The sequence below is a fragment of the Lagopus muta genome, chromosome 13 (assembly GCF_023343835.1).
Source record: "Lagopus muta isolate bLagMut1 chromosome 13, bLagMut1 primary, whole genome shotgun sequence".
NCBI classification, from domain to species: domain Eukaryota; kingdom Metazoa; phylum Chordata; class Aves; order Galliformes; family Phasianidae; genus Lagopus; species Lagopus muta.
In genome coordinates this window covers 2,827,608-2,842,663 of record NC_064445.1, presented here as the reverse complement: position 1 = coordinate 2,842,663, position 15,056 = coordinate 2,827,608, and the positions used below count along the sequence as shown (strand labels likewise).

The following is a 15,056-nucleotide window of genomic DNA, read 5'->3' as shown; positions in this document are numbered from 1 at the left end:
ATTGTGTAGGTTGTGCTCAGATGTATGTGTACGTGATGAACTGAGTGCTTTCAGGTTTAGCTACATTATCAGTTAACTTTAACTTACTCTGGATGCTTTCTGCTGAAGCAGACCAGGAATAGGATAATTAATTAATTGAAACGATCTTCTGTGGTACCAAATGAGTCTGTTTCACTTCTTGTGAGCGTTGGGTGTATGTGCTCCCCTGACAACAGGAACTGTCTGAAGCTGTAAGAGCACAGCTTACAATGACAACATAATACATGAAGGCATTAGACTGCTCCTGAACGACTGGAGTCTTTCTCTTGAGTTATAATCTGTTATTTTTGGCTCACAGTGAAAGATTTCTCCTGTCTTTGTGAGCTTAATAGATCCCAGATAGTTCCTGTATTTTAAACATAGTGATGACAATCCTTCAAGCACCAGTAGCATCATTTGCTTCATTTGCATTCCTTAATTGCAATATTGTGTTTATTTAAAATATAAAAACAAAGACTGTTGAGAAGAGAAGCTGCTTTATCAATTCTCAGACCTTGGCAAATATTTTTCAGTAACATAACTGGACTATCACTTCTTTCCCATCTCATCAGCAGTTTGGTGCAGTTGTTAGTTTGCATGGCATACAACCAGAAAAATGAGTCAGCGTTGATTTTTGAGCTCAATGTATATATAAATATGTGTAATTGTTTGTGCTGTTGAGTTTTTACATTTCACACTGTGTGTGTTTTAGAACCCTTGCAAAGCTGTAGTTGATCTGTGTAGTAGCACAATTTCTGTAGTTAGTGGGAACGTAAGTAGAAAATAAACTGCAGTGCTGATGCAATTCTCTTCTGCCCATTCTTACACTGGGATTCAATATGAGCATCTGCCAGTCATCTGTCCAAATCTTTGTGTAGCTGGATTTGATAGATGGCAAGAATAAAAGCAATTGCTGGGCTCTTTGAGCCATTAACATCTTACGTAAAGGAGCATCATTTTAGGATTTAAGTTTCCCTTTATTGCCCACTGTTTTGTATTGTATTTCCTGGAAGAAAGATCAAGGCTACCAAGTCTGTATTTCCAGATAAACTATTTTGCTATGAACTCAGGAGTCTGTAGTTCTCTAAATTCATATTAATTTAATATGAATTATGATGTATGACATTATATGGCATAGTTTTTCCCTAACACTTCTGTTCATGATTGTGGAGAAGAAATAGCCTTTGCTACATAGGATCATTGAGTTTACAGGAATTAATGCCCATTTTGGTCAAGCAGATGCATCATTGTGTTTGGGTCTCTCAAATTTCTACATCCCTTCAGCTCATCTTAATGATGAAATATCACTACAGAGTTTATCTGAATTTCTCACTGCCTTCAGTGGAACAGAGAGAGCTAAATTACTCTGGGAATTGATTCTAAAAAGTAATGACTACAGAGCAGTTTATTTCATGGTGGTTGGTGCATCCTGTGCTCTGAAAGTTAATTTTTTGATGAAATTTACTTCTTTCTGGACTTCTTTAAATTCTGGAAAGTGCCCTTCAGGTTGTTTCTGAGGACAAAATGTAGGGAGCACGTGCTGCAAACTGAATTATCGAGTTGTGTTACAGGCTTAACTTCTCAGTCCTATTAAAATGAATTTCACACACTTAGATTTGAACTAAAAGAGTGATGAGTGAGCTCAGAGTTATGTCAGTAATCAGAAGTCTGAATGGAAATTAGCCATCATTTGAAGTTCCTTGTTTTACTGCCATATATTACGATGATGACAACATGCCTGCAGAGTAGTTGGTTTTCTTCTCTTTTTTTTTTTTTTTCTTTTTTTAATAATTCTACATATAATTTGATGTAAACTTCTTTGATCAGTCCTCTCCAGCACGTGGTGAATTCAGTGTTGAACCATAATGTTGATACCTCCAAGAATTCATTAATCATTCTAGTTATCCTCAATGTGATGCTTAACTGAAAATATTTAAGTGTTTGTGGTGGGTTGGTATTTTTAACATTTTACACACAGGAAGGAGATTATATTTATTTCCAATTTAAAAATTATAATCTGAATCTGTATATAGTTTAAGATTTTTATTGCTTAGGGTTGAGGAAAAAGGACTTTCTGTAGGTTTATTAGACTTAGCTTAGTTCTTAGCTTGCATTTCTCTTATTCTCCTGCTTTCCCCCTCTCCTTTTCTTGCATTTCTTTTGCATTTTCAGTCTTAATCAGCAGCCCTCCTTCCTCCTGCTGACTGATCTGCAGTGCTCAGCCTGTTCTGTCTGCTGTAGTTTGACCATCTTGTCTCTTCTGGTTTTAGCAAACAGTGGGGCCTTTTGTGTGGAGGGTGGAGTAACTTCACGCAGCTGCAAGATCAGTTCAGCTGGTGTGTGCTTAAAGAGAAAAGGGGAAACTGCATTTTGGTTTGGATTATGATCGATTTTAGTTTGTTGAAAGTCAGAACAGGAGTATTATACAAGCTGAAAACTGCGTTGTTGTTTTGAATGGAAGCAGAATTGGCCTTGGATTTCATATCTATGGGTACACACGTACATATTCCAACTTTATGCAAGATCCTACCTTATTGTTCAAACTTTATTTACAGGAAAAGTTATACTGTGTAAGTAATGTGTGTTCTAAGAAAAAAAAATAAGCTACAAAACTAGTGACTATTATGCTTTTTTTTCCCTGTAGGCTTCTTAATCATTCAGCCTCAGTAAGCACGAGGAACAGGCCAAAGCAGCCAGTGGAGTCTGAAAAATGGTATTAATCTACTTTATCATAGCTTTTAATATTTTATGAAACTAATTCTGGTATTTGTTTTATGTCAGTAGTGCCATCTTTTGAGCTAGTGTTTTAGTTCAGGATGAAACAATAGAAGCATGTGTGTACACAAGGTACATAGGTGTTACAGACTGTTTGTTATCTTATTGTGCTGATGTGCAGGAACTCCAGTCACTCTCTGTGTTAGGAACATAAAAAGATAATAGAAATACTGACATATCCATAAGGAATTCCCACGTATAGACCATGTAGTAGCTATAGATACGTATGTACTGACAGCAGAACAGAATTATTTATTGTAGCAGTTCCTGCAGTTCTCATTACTTAACAGTCTAACAGATGTGATTCAGACAGATTTCCTATGCCTAACAGCTTTAGAAAGCAGATCAATTGGTTTGAGGCAAACACGAAGAAAAAGGAATAGAAAATACAGAAACTAAGAAATGCCTGGTTACTTTGGGAGTAGATTTTATCATCATTGCATATGCAGAGCTGAGTCCATGTATTAAATCCTCAGCTGTAGTTTTTTGGTATACTGCACGGCTTCTGAGCTCATGTTCTACTTCAGCTGTCAGAATGTGAATGAAATGGTTGTTGGTAAGTTGATGGAGCTGAATTTCACAGGAAGATTTAGAAATAAAATTTTAAGTGGCACTAAATCTAAACTTTTCTATGTTGCTCTGATGAGCTCAGGCACCATCCTTGGCCTAAAGTATCCTTTTGAGATTCTGCCATTTCATTGTCCCATCTTAAAAGGTTTCTCACTTCCATTGTTAGTGTAAGCTTCTACTTAGCTTTATGGAGCTAACAGTGAAATGAAGGCTGTGAATCTTCGAGATGCTTGAGAACAAATGTTTTGCCAGCTTTGGAGAAATGCTGGGTGGTTGCTTTGAAAAACAAAATAATGGGACGCAGGAAATTCTTGTTCTTTAAATGCACAAAAATAAAGTAATGAAATTCCATAATGCCTCTCCTTTTGATTTTTAGTGTCTCAGCAGATGAAGTGAACTCTCCAGTGTCTCCATACAGCTGGCAGGTAAATATCCAAATGCAAAAGGTTTGTTTGCTTCATAGTTAAGTCACTTTGTTTCTTGCCAAAAATGTGTTAATTTGGTTGCTTGCATATAGAGTATATATGTAATTGTGGAAAATGGAAAACTTTTCATCAACTTTGAGACAGTTTGACTCAAGCTGTGTAATGCAAGGCTTTTTAGGGGGTATGGTAACGGCTGTATGATTTTGAGACTGGTGAGGTCAAGTTTGGTTTTTGAATTTATTTGCATAAACAATAAGATGATGGCAAATCAGTAAAAAAGAAAAAAAAAAGTATAAATAATTTGAATTATGTATGTCTTCCACTCCATGTACCTCCTCCAGTCTTGCATGACACAAAATTGCAGTGAAACTGTAAAGGGTACTTAATTATTTTGGGGTCTTAATCCATCAGTTAATACAGTTGCTGAATGGCCCAATAATTTAATAGAAATGAATCTTTGAAAATGCAGATACTCTGTCTTAGCCTCTTTATGAATTGGTCCCTTCAGTTTGTCCACTGGTTTCCACAGAGTAAGCAGACATATTTATTCTTACTTTAAGAATGAATTTCCATTAACCGCCTCTGTCGAAGTATTCCATTATGCAACATTCTGAGGAGACTTTTATATTGCTGTCTGGTGTTTGTAGCCTTTTGGGTGACAACAGTATGCAAATTCTTCTTATATTCATCCTCTTCCTGTGCAGTGAATGTTCATACTGAGAAATGAGATGTGCTGCTGGCTAACCACAGTTCTGACCGGCCCTTCGAAGTTATATATGGTAGCATTAAATGGCTTCCTAACATACCTGTGAATGTTAAGCTAGTGCAGAAAAGTGTGTTGTTCTCATAAGAATGATTTTGTAGTTCCTTTTTCTTGTATGAAGTGTATTTTAGCATTTGAAGTGGTTCATTTTTAAGTGGACAGTTGATTTCTGCTAGAATTGCCTTTGAAAATTGCCTTTTCCATGCCTTAAAGCTACGTTGTGGGAAGCCAACTGTAGTTTATAATAATTTGTGGTAATGCATGCAAGGTGTATTTTATCATCTTTGTAAAGGATTTGTAAACTTTCCTAGCCACTGGAAAACCAGAAGGATTCAGTGGATGATCAGCGCTGGCCAGAAACACAGCCAATAATTTGGCAGAATGAAGAAAGGAGGAGAAGTAAACAAATTAGAAAAGAGTATTTCAAGGTAATACATGGTGTGGGTAATTACTTTGTATTTTTCTTTTACCTTGTATTGCTTGGGCTTTTGTTCCTTTGCTTTAAAGCCATACAAAGTTGGAAAGGACCTTTCAGAGCATCTGTTTCAAAGCACCCTGCTACAGACAGATTGCTCAGAGCCCCATCCAGTCTATCTGGCTCCAGGTTGAAGGATTTCATTTTCAGTCTAAGGAAAATGTGCTTTGCCTTTCCTTGCAGCATGGTTACAAAGGATATACGTGCATTTTGGTTCTGACTGCATGTTTGCTCTGTATTGATTTTGCTGCTGCAGTGAGTATCATTGGTCACTAGATGTCAGTGTCTGCTTGTTGCAGAACTGCTGAGAAACAGCAGCACTCAGATGAAATGTGCTTTTACACGCAGTAGAGGAATAGGATTACTTCTGACCAGTACTAGGTTAAGATCTAATTGGTAAGTTATGAAATCAGTTTCTTGGGTCTCTACCATCAAAGATCTTTATAAAATGATAGGGAATTTGAAAGAAATTAAGTCTATGGGGCAAAAAATAGAGCATGCTTTATAATCGAGATACTTCCTTATGATTGAAGAAGCTATTAATTTTCTTGCCTTTGGGAATTTAGACTTTTATCCTAACTTGAATTGTAGTGACCCCTTTCCAATGTTTGCATCCATTAATTAACTTCACACTGCAGTCTTTGAGGGGAAGGAGGAGAAAATTCTCAAACAGAATCCTGCCATTTAACTCATTAATCTAAGCATGTTTAATAAGCATTCATACAAAAGGTTTGCATTGGTTATTTATTATCACTTCAAAAGTGTATTTAAATACTAATAGTTCTGAGCTGGTGGTGGAGGCAGATACCTGAAATTACATTTCATACAGCTGTGTGTCTCAACATGCTTAATTTACTGATGTATAAGCAACAAAAAGTATTGTCTCACTTCATTCTCCTCAGTTTCATTTGCAAAAACAAGGCAACAAGTAAATGAAGTGAAGCCTTTTATCCATGACAAACGTGAGGGGAATCAACTAAACACAAGTGAGCTTCACAGCTGTTCTGAGAGCCAAATCAAAGTACAGTTCATAGTGTCCATATTTTCTTGGCAAAAAGAGTGCATTGAATAATGTCTGTAGTGCCAAACATTAATGAGTATCTTAAGAGATGTCATGCCAAGCTACTGCAATGGGTGTTATTAAACCAGGAATAATTTACTTGGCTCAGAATCCAGAAGTATTAATAGAGCATCTTTATTATATAATCTATATAGTTTTATTGCTGCAATTGTTCAGTGCAGCTAAGGATGCCTACGAGAATCAGAACTCCTTTTCCTTAGTATGTCTTTGAAGCCTGGCCAATATTTCAGATCTTTATTGTGCTGAATATTATTGATACAAGAACTTTTACCATCTAAGACAATTTTATGAACCCAAATGCATTTTTGTTGGGATAGTTTATAGTTGGATTGTAGCTCCATCTAAGCAGAAATTCTGCTTAGCATACTCACAAGGGGAAGGAATTACTATGTGCTAGCTGTGATATGGTTAAGTATGGAGAAAAAACCTAAATGCAGAACTGGCTGAAGGCCTGCATAAAAAAGTAGTCAGCTGTGGATGTCTACAGGGCACAGAAAATTAAGCTTTGGCATATGAACTCCCAAAGTAATGTATTTCCTTGCAAACACACAGGAGGTATTTCCCTTGAGATATACAGGGGATAACCTGAAGAAGCAAAATATCCAGACATAAATGTGTTTAACACACCTGTATGTGACCCCAGGACTACATGAACTGCATATGTAGGTTCCCTTTTAAAAACAAAAGAAGTCATTCAATAACTCTTGAAAAGGCTTCTCCTCAGAGGAAGGCTGACATCTTAAGTGTTTCATTAAGACATAGAAGTTCACCTAACAGAGCTATCGGAAGTTGCGTATTTGTGAATGCTTAGAACATAATTTCAAGTCAGTTTTGTCTTCTTAAATTCTTCTAACTGTAACTTATAGGCAGCCTTAAAAATCAGATCTCTGAGGAGAGATCCTGAAACTGGATTCTTTCATTTCCAAAGTCAGACTCTTAATCTGTCGTGTTTTGTGTTGTATCATAAAAACAGATAGTGCAGCCCCATGCACTTCAAGCATTGAGTTTTGTGGAGGCTGAACTCTTCAATTCTACCTGTATTTTCCTGTTTATTTGTATGTTTCCTCTGCATGCAATGAAATACGTTTCTTTTCCATCCTAAATAGTGCTTTTGTAACTTTCTTGCTTCAATCTCTCCCTCATTTCCATTGCACTTCTCAGATAATCAGGAGATGGGGGCAGGAGCAATGTGCAAAATTTCACAGACCTCCTGTGAAAGAGCAGTGGCCTTCAGTAGGTAAAAGTATGTGATCAGGCTTTGCAGTTGTAAATGAAATCCATCTTAAAATTGCTCCTGCAGTGTATTTTTACGTCTAATGCTGTCAGTTATTGAGGTCTGTCTTCTTGAATCAGATGTTATATGCAGTCAGAATTCACATTATAAAAGTATTTCTGAAATGGGTTTGTTCTCATCAACATACAGAAATTCTGGGTATTCCTGGGTAGCCTAGGAATTGGGTGTTCCTTTTCTCTTCTTTCTCCTTCCTTTGATTCTGTAACGTGTTCTTTTTCTTGGTAGCTTCAAAAGTAGTAACTTCTGAATGGTATCAACCCAGGTAGTTTGAAGGAAAACCACGCTTCCATTTTCACGTTGATAATTCTGTGTGTTTTGCAGTATAAATCTTCCAGAAAGAGTTCAAGTGGAAATGAAAACGATGAGGTAAGAAATGGTGATTGTGTGAAATGCATAAGAAAATTGTTTTATTTGCCTCTTAGAAACACCAGTGAGCCATGTTTATGGAACAGCATGACATTGGCTAGAGTTGGTGCAAACCAACTTTCCCAAGGCCATAGCAGGAATACAATGAAATAAATATACTCCTATTTGGAAAAAAAAACAGCCAAAAAAACCCCAAAATTGTGTAGTGTGGAAAAGATATTATAAAGTAATGTTCTACATTAGTTAAGTAGTGTTTCCTACGTTACATGTCTTTAAATTCAGTTTCTACCAATTTGTGCCATACTTGACAAATGTACGTCTCGTGTATTTTGTATTTCATTATTTCATGTTTTCTTGTTAAATCATAGTTTTCATTTTATAATTTCATCTCTTTGGTTTCTTTTTAGCAAGACAGTGATAATACTAATGTGTCCCCACAGTCTCCTGTGTCGTCCGAGGTACAAGTTTGTGGCTTTGTTTTTCACTCAACAAACATTTTTTTTTGTGCACATTACTCGTGTCTCCAGGTTTGCCATGCAGACATAAAGCTGCTAGATTACTTTGGAACTGGAATTAAGGCTATTTCTTTGTAATGAAGAGTCAAAAGTAGAAACCAGAGACATAACGTGTTGTGTTTTTTTATTTTTACCTTTGCAACTGTCTGGTCGTCCCTAGGTTTTTGTTTTTTGTTTTTAATTAATTGATCTGTAGAAAGATGCATTACTTTGTCTCCTTTATTCTCCAAATGAAAGCAGCTAATGAAGATTAATCCAATTTGGTGTATGAAGTAGTTTTCCCTTATGCATTAGCTGTTCAGAGAGGTTCGAGTAAAACTTGTGGTTCAGTTTTCAGTACGTTGCAGGGAACCCAGAGGTACTGACACTGCTGAAGTGGTTTCATTCTTAGGATTTCCTGTCATCTGTATGATGCTGCCTTGCAGCTTCATTCATCGGTTGTGTTGCTTTGTAAGTAGCATCTGTGTAGTCTCACTGCACTTGCACTAATCTCCTAAGCTGTAAACATACCATACCAAAGAGAAGTGTTTCCAGCTAGTGCTGATATGAAGCCTGAGTGGAATGAGTAGAACGTCTCCCAGACACAATGAAATGCACTGAACTAAGAATTTCTCATGTATGTACACACCAGATTGCTGAGTACTTTCTCTTAGTTGTTTCTCATGTCACAGTATATCTTCATAATTGAAAAGAAACATTTCTTTAAAAAATCAGTTGCAAAGATATCTGCATTAGCTTGCATCTGCATTAGAATTCAATTAACAGAATGGTTTGCAGTTGTTTGAGGTGATTGAGAATAGGTATTAATCTCAGAATAGATTTTAGTTTATCTGGTGCTGATTTTTCTGCCTTGGTAAGATGAGTTCACTTCTATTCCATTTTCATTATAGCATCCTTTTCTGAGAAGTGTTTTACAGTTAAGCAGAAGGGCTAATTCTGTTCTTTTTTAGACAAGAATAATTTAAACGCTATTTTGATGGGAACAGAAGTTAATTATTGCAATGAACAGAAGAAAACAGACTTTCTCTCTTTTTGACAGGATTATGAAAGGACTGATAGTAACACTCACGGTCCGTTTGGTCTCAAACCAAGGTCAGGTAAGCTACCATGATGAAACAGGTTTTCATTCCCCAGGCAGGAGCAGAAAAGAAGGACACCAGATGCATGCATTGGAATGAATGCAAAGGGAGGACACAGCACATCATTTCACTCAGTGTACTTACCACAAGCATGGTTCTGGAAAAGACGTGGTTTGCCAAAGCAGCTGTCCAATAATTGAAAGTTCCCAGAGCTGCACAGTCACTTTAACTTCACTGATTTATTTTTTGCATGTTTAGTCATGGTGAAAGAGCAGGGAAACAGCGTGCAGTTGTTCGTGAGACATGATGAGGCAACAGGGCTTCAAGAGAAGTAGTTTTCTGTAATTTGTCCCGTGAAAGGATGCATGGAGCAGAGCTTTGTCAGGAATTGCATGTCTTGGTGCCTTATTGTGCTCTGACTCTTCCAAAACTCTGCCCCCAGTTGCATCAGACTAGATTATCTAAAGGCTTTCAGTTTTCTGAAATCCAGAGTTTCAGAATATCCACAAATACTTTGCTATTACAGTACTATTTTTTTTTTAAGGTCCATGAGAATATGCTATGTCAACAGTATAAGACATAATTTGGCAAAGCCAGTCTGCAGTCTCATTTCCAGCTAACATACATTAACAATCTTTGTGCTTTTTTGTTTGTTTGTTTAAAGAAAAGATAACCTGACATTTTCTGTCTTCATGGTAGTGAAATTTGAGTGCTTAAATGTTAACCTGTGAGCCCTCAATAGCAGCATCTGGCTGAGTTCATACAAGTAGCACCTTTAGGGCCCTCAAATCATTTGTCATTTGTAAGCAGCTCTTGAAACTCTGTGCCAAACAAGATTGGCTTGTTGCATATATAAGGGCATGATTGGCTGTGCACATCTGGAGTTATCTGTGTCCTAGGCTGTAGGAAGTTGGGGTTTCATAGAAGTTAAGAGGCTTGTTAGTTCTCCTTTGCCAGCATTCTATAAATCTAGTTGTCATTAGGGTTCCTGAACATGATGAATGAAGTGAATTGCAGTCAAGTATTTAAGAGACAAGCTCTGAACTCTTGGATAAGATTCTTGTTCCTTTCTTTAGCCTCCATAAAAATATTTTCAAACCTAGCTTGCAAGATAAGCTTGCAGAAGTACAAATAGAAACATATACCTTAAGTATTTGAATAGTGAAGTCAGTTCTGTGTCCATATTTTGGTGTAATGCACTTGCAGTTAAATAAGATGATTTATGTTTTATTTGAAGACTGTCTCATGGACAGCATCTGTTACTTCAGGATACCAATGTGTCTCTTTTCTGTCAAGTTCTGTAGCATGTTTTTCCCTGCTGTTATCCTTGATGGTAGATTTTATTATTGTTCTTAAAATCTGAATTCTGAAGGCTAACTTCAGTCATGTTCAATAGCTTTCAGCCGTGCAGCTCGCCAGGACTATGGAGCAATGGATCCTGGATTTACAATGAGGAGGAAGATGGAGCATTTAAGAGAAGAAAGGGAACAAATAAGACAACTTCGCAATGTATGTACTGTTATTTACTATGTAGGTGCAGTGCATTTAGTTTGCTTTGTACCACAGTTGAAACCTTGGTAGTCTTTTACTCCTCCTTCTAGTAAACTTCTATGTGATTTCAGCCCACAAATTCTGCACAGTAACAGCTGTGGAGGTATTCAGCCTCACATTTCTGCCTTTAAATTCTGTGCTTTCTTGTTATGAGCAGTGGGATTCAGCATATGGTTTTGAGAGCTGTTGTGGTAGTTGCTGGCTGAATGTCTGTGTCAGTGTGTGTGGCTGTGTGAATGAAAGGGAAAAACAGAACAAGCAAAGGGAATGTGATCTTGATGTGGAGAAAAGAGTAATTGTGCTCAGTGAAGTATGAATTGACTCCACTTAATCCTAATATTAAAATGCCCTTTTAAAACTGTCTGCTTTAAAACACCTCGTATTTAAAATGAATAATTAGCTAAACAACTCACTCACGGGCTTTTTAACAGAATCTTGAATCAAGGTTAAAAGTAATCTTGCCAGATGACATTGGGGCAGCACTGATGGACGGAGTTGTTCTTTGCCATCTAGCCAACCACATAAGGCCACGCTCCGTTGCCAGCATTCACGTACCATCGCCAGCAGTGGTAAGTCATGTAGCTCACTTTTTTGCACATTGAGCTCACTTTTTTTTTTTGCATCATAATTGAAAACAAATTCTTGAAGCTGATTGCAAAAAAAGTCACGTATGATATCTGCCGTATTCAATCTTTTTCAAGAATTATTAAATAAGGCTCAGAAGTTTGGTTGAAGAGCTGTTTTCGTGTATTGAATCTATATAATTAGTGTTCTGGTTTGTATTTTAGCAGCTGTTGCAGAATTTGCATCAGATGCAAACAGTATTTCACAGTTACCTGATGAAAATCCTCTCTTTACAGCCTAAACTCAGTATGGCAAAGTGCCGAAGAAATGTTGAGAACTTTCTGGATGCTTGTAAAAAATTGGGCGTTCCACAGGTATGGTAATTGCCTTCATGACTAACGTTATCACACCAAAGGTATGTCAGTAAATAGAGCCTGCAGCAGGGCAAGCAGGTGGGGAGCAGTAGTGATTATAACACTGTCCAAGGAGCTTAAAGATACGAAAGGAAGGGAAGAGTCTTATTTCTGGCCTGTAGCATTAAACTGAGGATGCTGTGTTTCCAGCTGGCAGCCAACAGCAGGAATAATACTGAGAACCCAATCTGTTAGTGCCTCCAGGAGTTCCCAAGGGGAAAACTGATAATTTCCCACATCAAGAAGTTTTCTATGCAGATATCTAACATATGTGCAACTTCAGGGAGAATGCTTTTGTTACCCAGCTGGGAAAGAGTGAATGAAGCTTAATACCTATTCTACTTTATTTTACAGGAGAGACTTTGCTTGCCTCATCACATACTGGAGGAGAGGGGTCTGGTGAAGGTTGGCCTCACAGTTCAAGCTCTGCTTGAACTGCCCACGTTGAAAGTATCTCAACTTTCTGCCATGTAACACGAGTTCTTGGAAGCTCTGGAGCAGTTCAGCTTCCTACATAGGATTCCTACATAGGAACATCCAAGCCATCAAAAACTGATGTCTGTCCAGATGCTGTAGAGAGCCTTACTTTGGAATTATACATGAAAACCTTGGAGTCAGCTGATGTTAAAATACCATAACGATTCATTTCCTTTTGTAGTTGGATGCACAAAGATTTTGCATCAGGTTCTCTTTCCATTTAAAAGTTAAAACTTTAAGTTCAAAATGACCATTTAGCATCTCACAGTGTTACAGTTAAATGCTGGATTTCTTTTTCTACATTGGAAACGGTTTTTGAATTAATTTAGAAGTACAAAACCTGATCCTCCTTGCTTGAATTATTAAGGTCAACTATCTGATTTAAAGGCAAAACGAAAACGTGGCGATGATTTGATGGTAAAAACGCAGTGACTGATAGCTGTAATCCACTCCCACTCTCTTAGAAACCTTAACTTTAGTGTTCTTTCTTTTTATTTTTGCACTCCTGATTGTAACTTACGCACTTCCAACATTGCCAGTATTTAGTCTGAGTGTGTGGTGATGCAAAACAATGGGAAAAAGGACACTGAGTTTTGTTTTTTCCAGTCTTCTAGGTTGGTGCCAAATATTTTTTTCAGTTGTACTGTAGATTGTTTACATGTGAAGTGCCTGTGTAATTGATAACTCTTACTAGTCTTAAACATTTTTTGAGATTTCTTTGTTGAAAATAGATAAAATGGGAATTTTTAAATATTTTAATAGTTTTTTGTAAAATCAACACGTGGAGATTTAACTGATGCTTCACATTTTTTTGATGTTGGGTGTTTTAAGTTTGTTGCACAGTTGATTATGTCGTTATCTAATAACTAGAAAAGACTGTAAATACACTTTATTTATGATATTTAATTTGATAATACCTAATCATTTTTTGTTTGTTTTAATGTATTGTTGGGTAAACAAAGCTGTCTGCTTCTCTTTGCTTGGGACAAACAAATACACGTGGTGAGTACGAAGTGAGGATTCGTGATGCATACAGAGTAATGGAGGACATTCTGATAAAACTGCCAAAATCTCAGGTTTATACTGTGAATCCCAGGACCTCATGTAATAACTGCTCCTGGGTTCACATTACATTTTTACAATTTGCAATTACCCACGATTGAGTTGAGGAATCTCGGTGTCTGTCCTTGTCACGTTCACAGGACTTATTGTGCGAGTTGCATGAGAGTGTGGCACAGCACACAGATCAGTTTGCACAGATGTCACTGTGCCAAGACGTTGGGTTTCTGAAAGAGTACAATTCCCACTGTGCTGCATTGTTTGTTTTTATCTTCTTTTTGTATTCTGTGCAGATTCTCAGCATTTTGAGAGCATTCTGAAACCCTGCACAGAATACACAGCTGAATTCATTTCCAGAAAGGCTGCAAATCATTTGGTGGTTTTAGTAGCAGGTTGAATTGGTTTGTTGGATAGGTAGTTCATATTTACAAAAAAAAAAAAAGCTTTGTCACAGATATTCTGTTTTAAGATAAATTAATTTTGACTGAGGGATGTGTTTGCCTTGTGTGTAACAGGATTTGGTTCTGTCCTTTCCTTTAAGGTTTCACAGCTCATTGAAAAGCTGATGTAAAACTGCATTTCCAACGTCCAAGTCTAAAATCTTTCTTAAGCAGAATACACGTGTGATCTGTAGTGCTTTGACATCTTGAAATGCTGTAGATGCTGTATCTGAAATTGGTTGTTGCATCAGTCACATAATACTCATTTCAACAACTTAAATTCAAAGGCAGTGCCTGTAATTCTGTGATCTGAGGTCATGCTAAGGCTAAAATGAGAAGGTAATGTGTTTCATTAAGCTGATTTCTTGTTGCTGTGTGCTGCAGTTGAAGAACACAACCATCCAACGGGAGTAACTCATTGTCTTTCAGTTCCTTGCTGCGTAGTATCTGATGGCTGTAACAGTTCTGTTTCAGTTTGTTGGCCATTGAATTGCTGGCTATGAATGGTCACTCCAAGTTTTTTGGCTTAACCCAATCCACACTGCTGCTTAATTGTCACTTAGATATTTTTTCTTGCTTTAAACACTTTCTATCCAAATACAACTAAACATCAATTTACCATATCACAGTGTAAATGTTAAGAATCCCCTTGATGTAACGTACCAGATACTTACCAGTTTTATGAGATTAGCACGTTATCTCCTAGTAACATGATAACTGGATATGAAGTTCATGTCCTCATCTTGAATTGAACCTCTGAAATTGAAAACTACAGAAATAACCCTTTGTAACCCCTCCAGAATCCTTCCCCATGAGTGGGGATAACTCTGCTTTGCAAGTCTTTGGATGTTATTATGGACTTCTCAATATGGGGAAAATAACTCCTGGTGCTTAGAGGATTTCCTCCTTAGCACTGCAAAAAATGAAGGCTTTCCAGTGTCCTTTGGAGCAATCTGAGTAAAGGTCTGCTATACCTGAGTGAATCTTTGCTCATTTTCCTGTAGCCGCCTTTTCCAAATAATACTCTGGAGCAGTGCTACCAAAGAAGGATACACAAAATGAAAGTGAAGCTATGTTAAGTTTTCCTAATGAATTTAAGAATTAACTAAGAGTGCTTTTGTTATTGCAGTAGCTGTATGGCGTTGGCAATAATGTTGGCAATATGCTCTGTAAGCTGGAGTGAATCAGCTG

General features: G+C 37.2%; 1 protein-coding gene across 6 annotated transcripts in view; it reads left to right on the top strand.

The window, feature by feature from the left end:
- Nucleotides 1-13,272, top strand: part of LRCH2 (leucine rich repeats and calponin homology domain containing 2) — a 35,614-nt gene extending 22,342 nt beyond the window's left edge. For 4 of the 6 annotated variants that reach the window (XM_048959218.1, XM_048959214.1, XM_048959216.1 and 1 more), the window contains 10 exons: nt 2,663-2,731; nt 3,740-3,788; nt 4,863-4,979; nt 7,723-7,767; nt 8,175-8,225; nt 9,322-9,379; nt 10,758-10,870; nt 11,344-11,481; nt 11,773-11,850; nt 12,244-13,272. In XM_048959218.1, the coding sequence (XP_048815175.1) occupies nt 2,663-2,731; nt 3,740-3,788; nt 4,863-4,979; nt 7,723-7,767; nt 8,175-8,225; nt 9,322-9,379; nt 10,758-10,870; nt 11,344-11,481; nt 11,773-11,850; nt 12,244-12,363 (838 nt within the window). In that variant the 3' untranslated portion in view covers nt 12,364-13,272. The remainder of the gene's footprint in view (nt 1-2,662; nt 2,732-3,739; nt 3,789-4,862; nt 4,980-7,722; nt 7,768-8,174; nt 8,226-9,321; nt 9,380-10,757; nt 10,871-11,343; nt 11,482-11,772; nt 11,851-12,243) is intronic. The other 2 variants (XM_048959219.1, XM_048959215.1) reach the window with 1 other exon arrangement.
- The last annotated feature ends 1,784 nt before the right edge of the window (nt 13,273-15,056 follow it).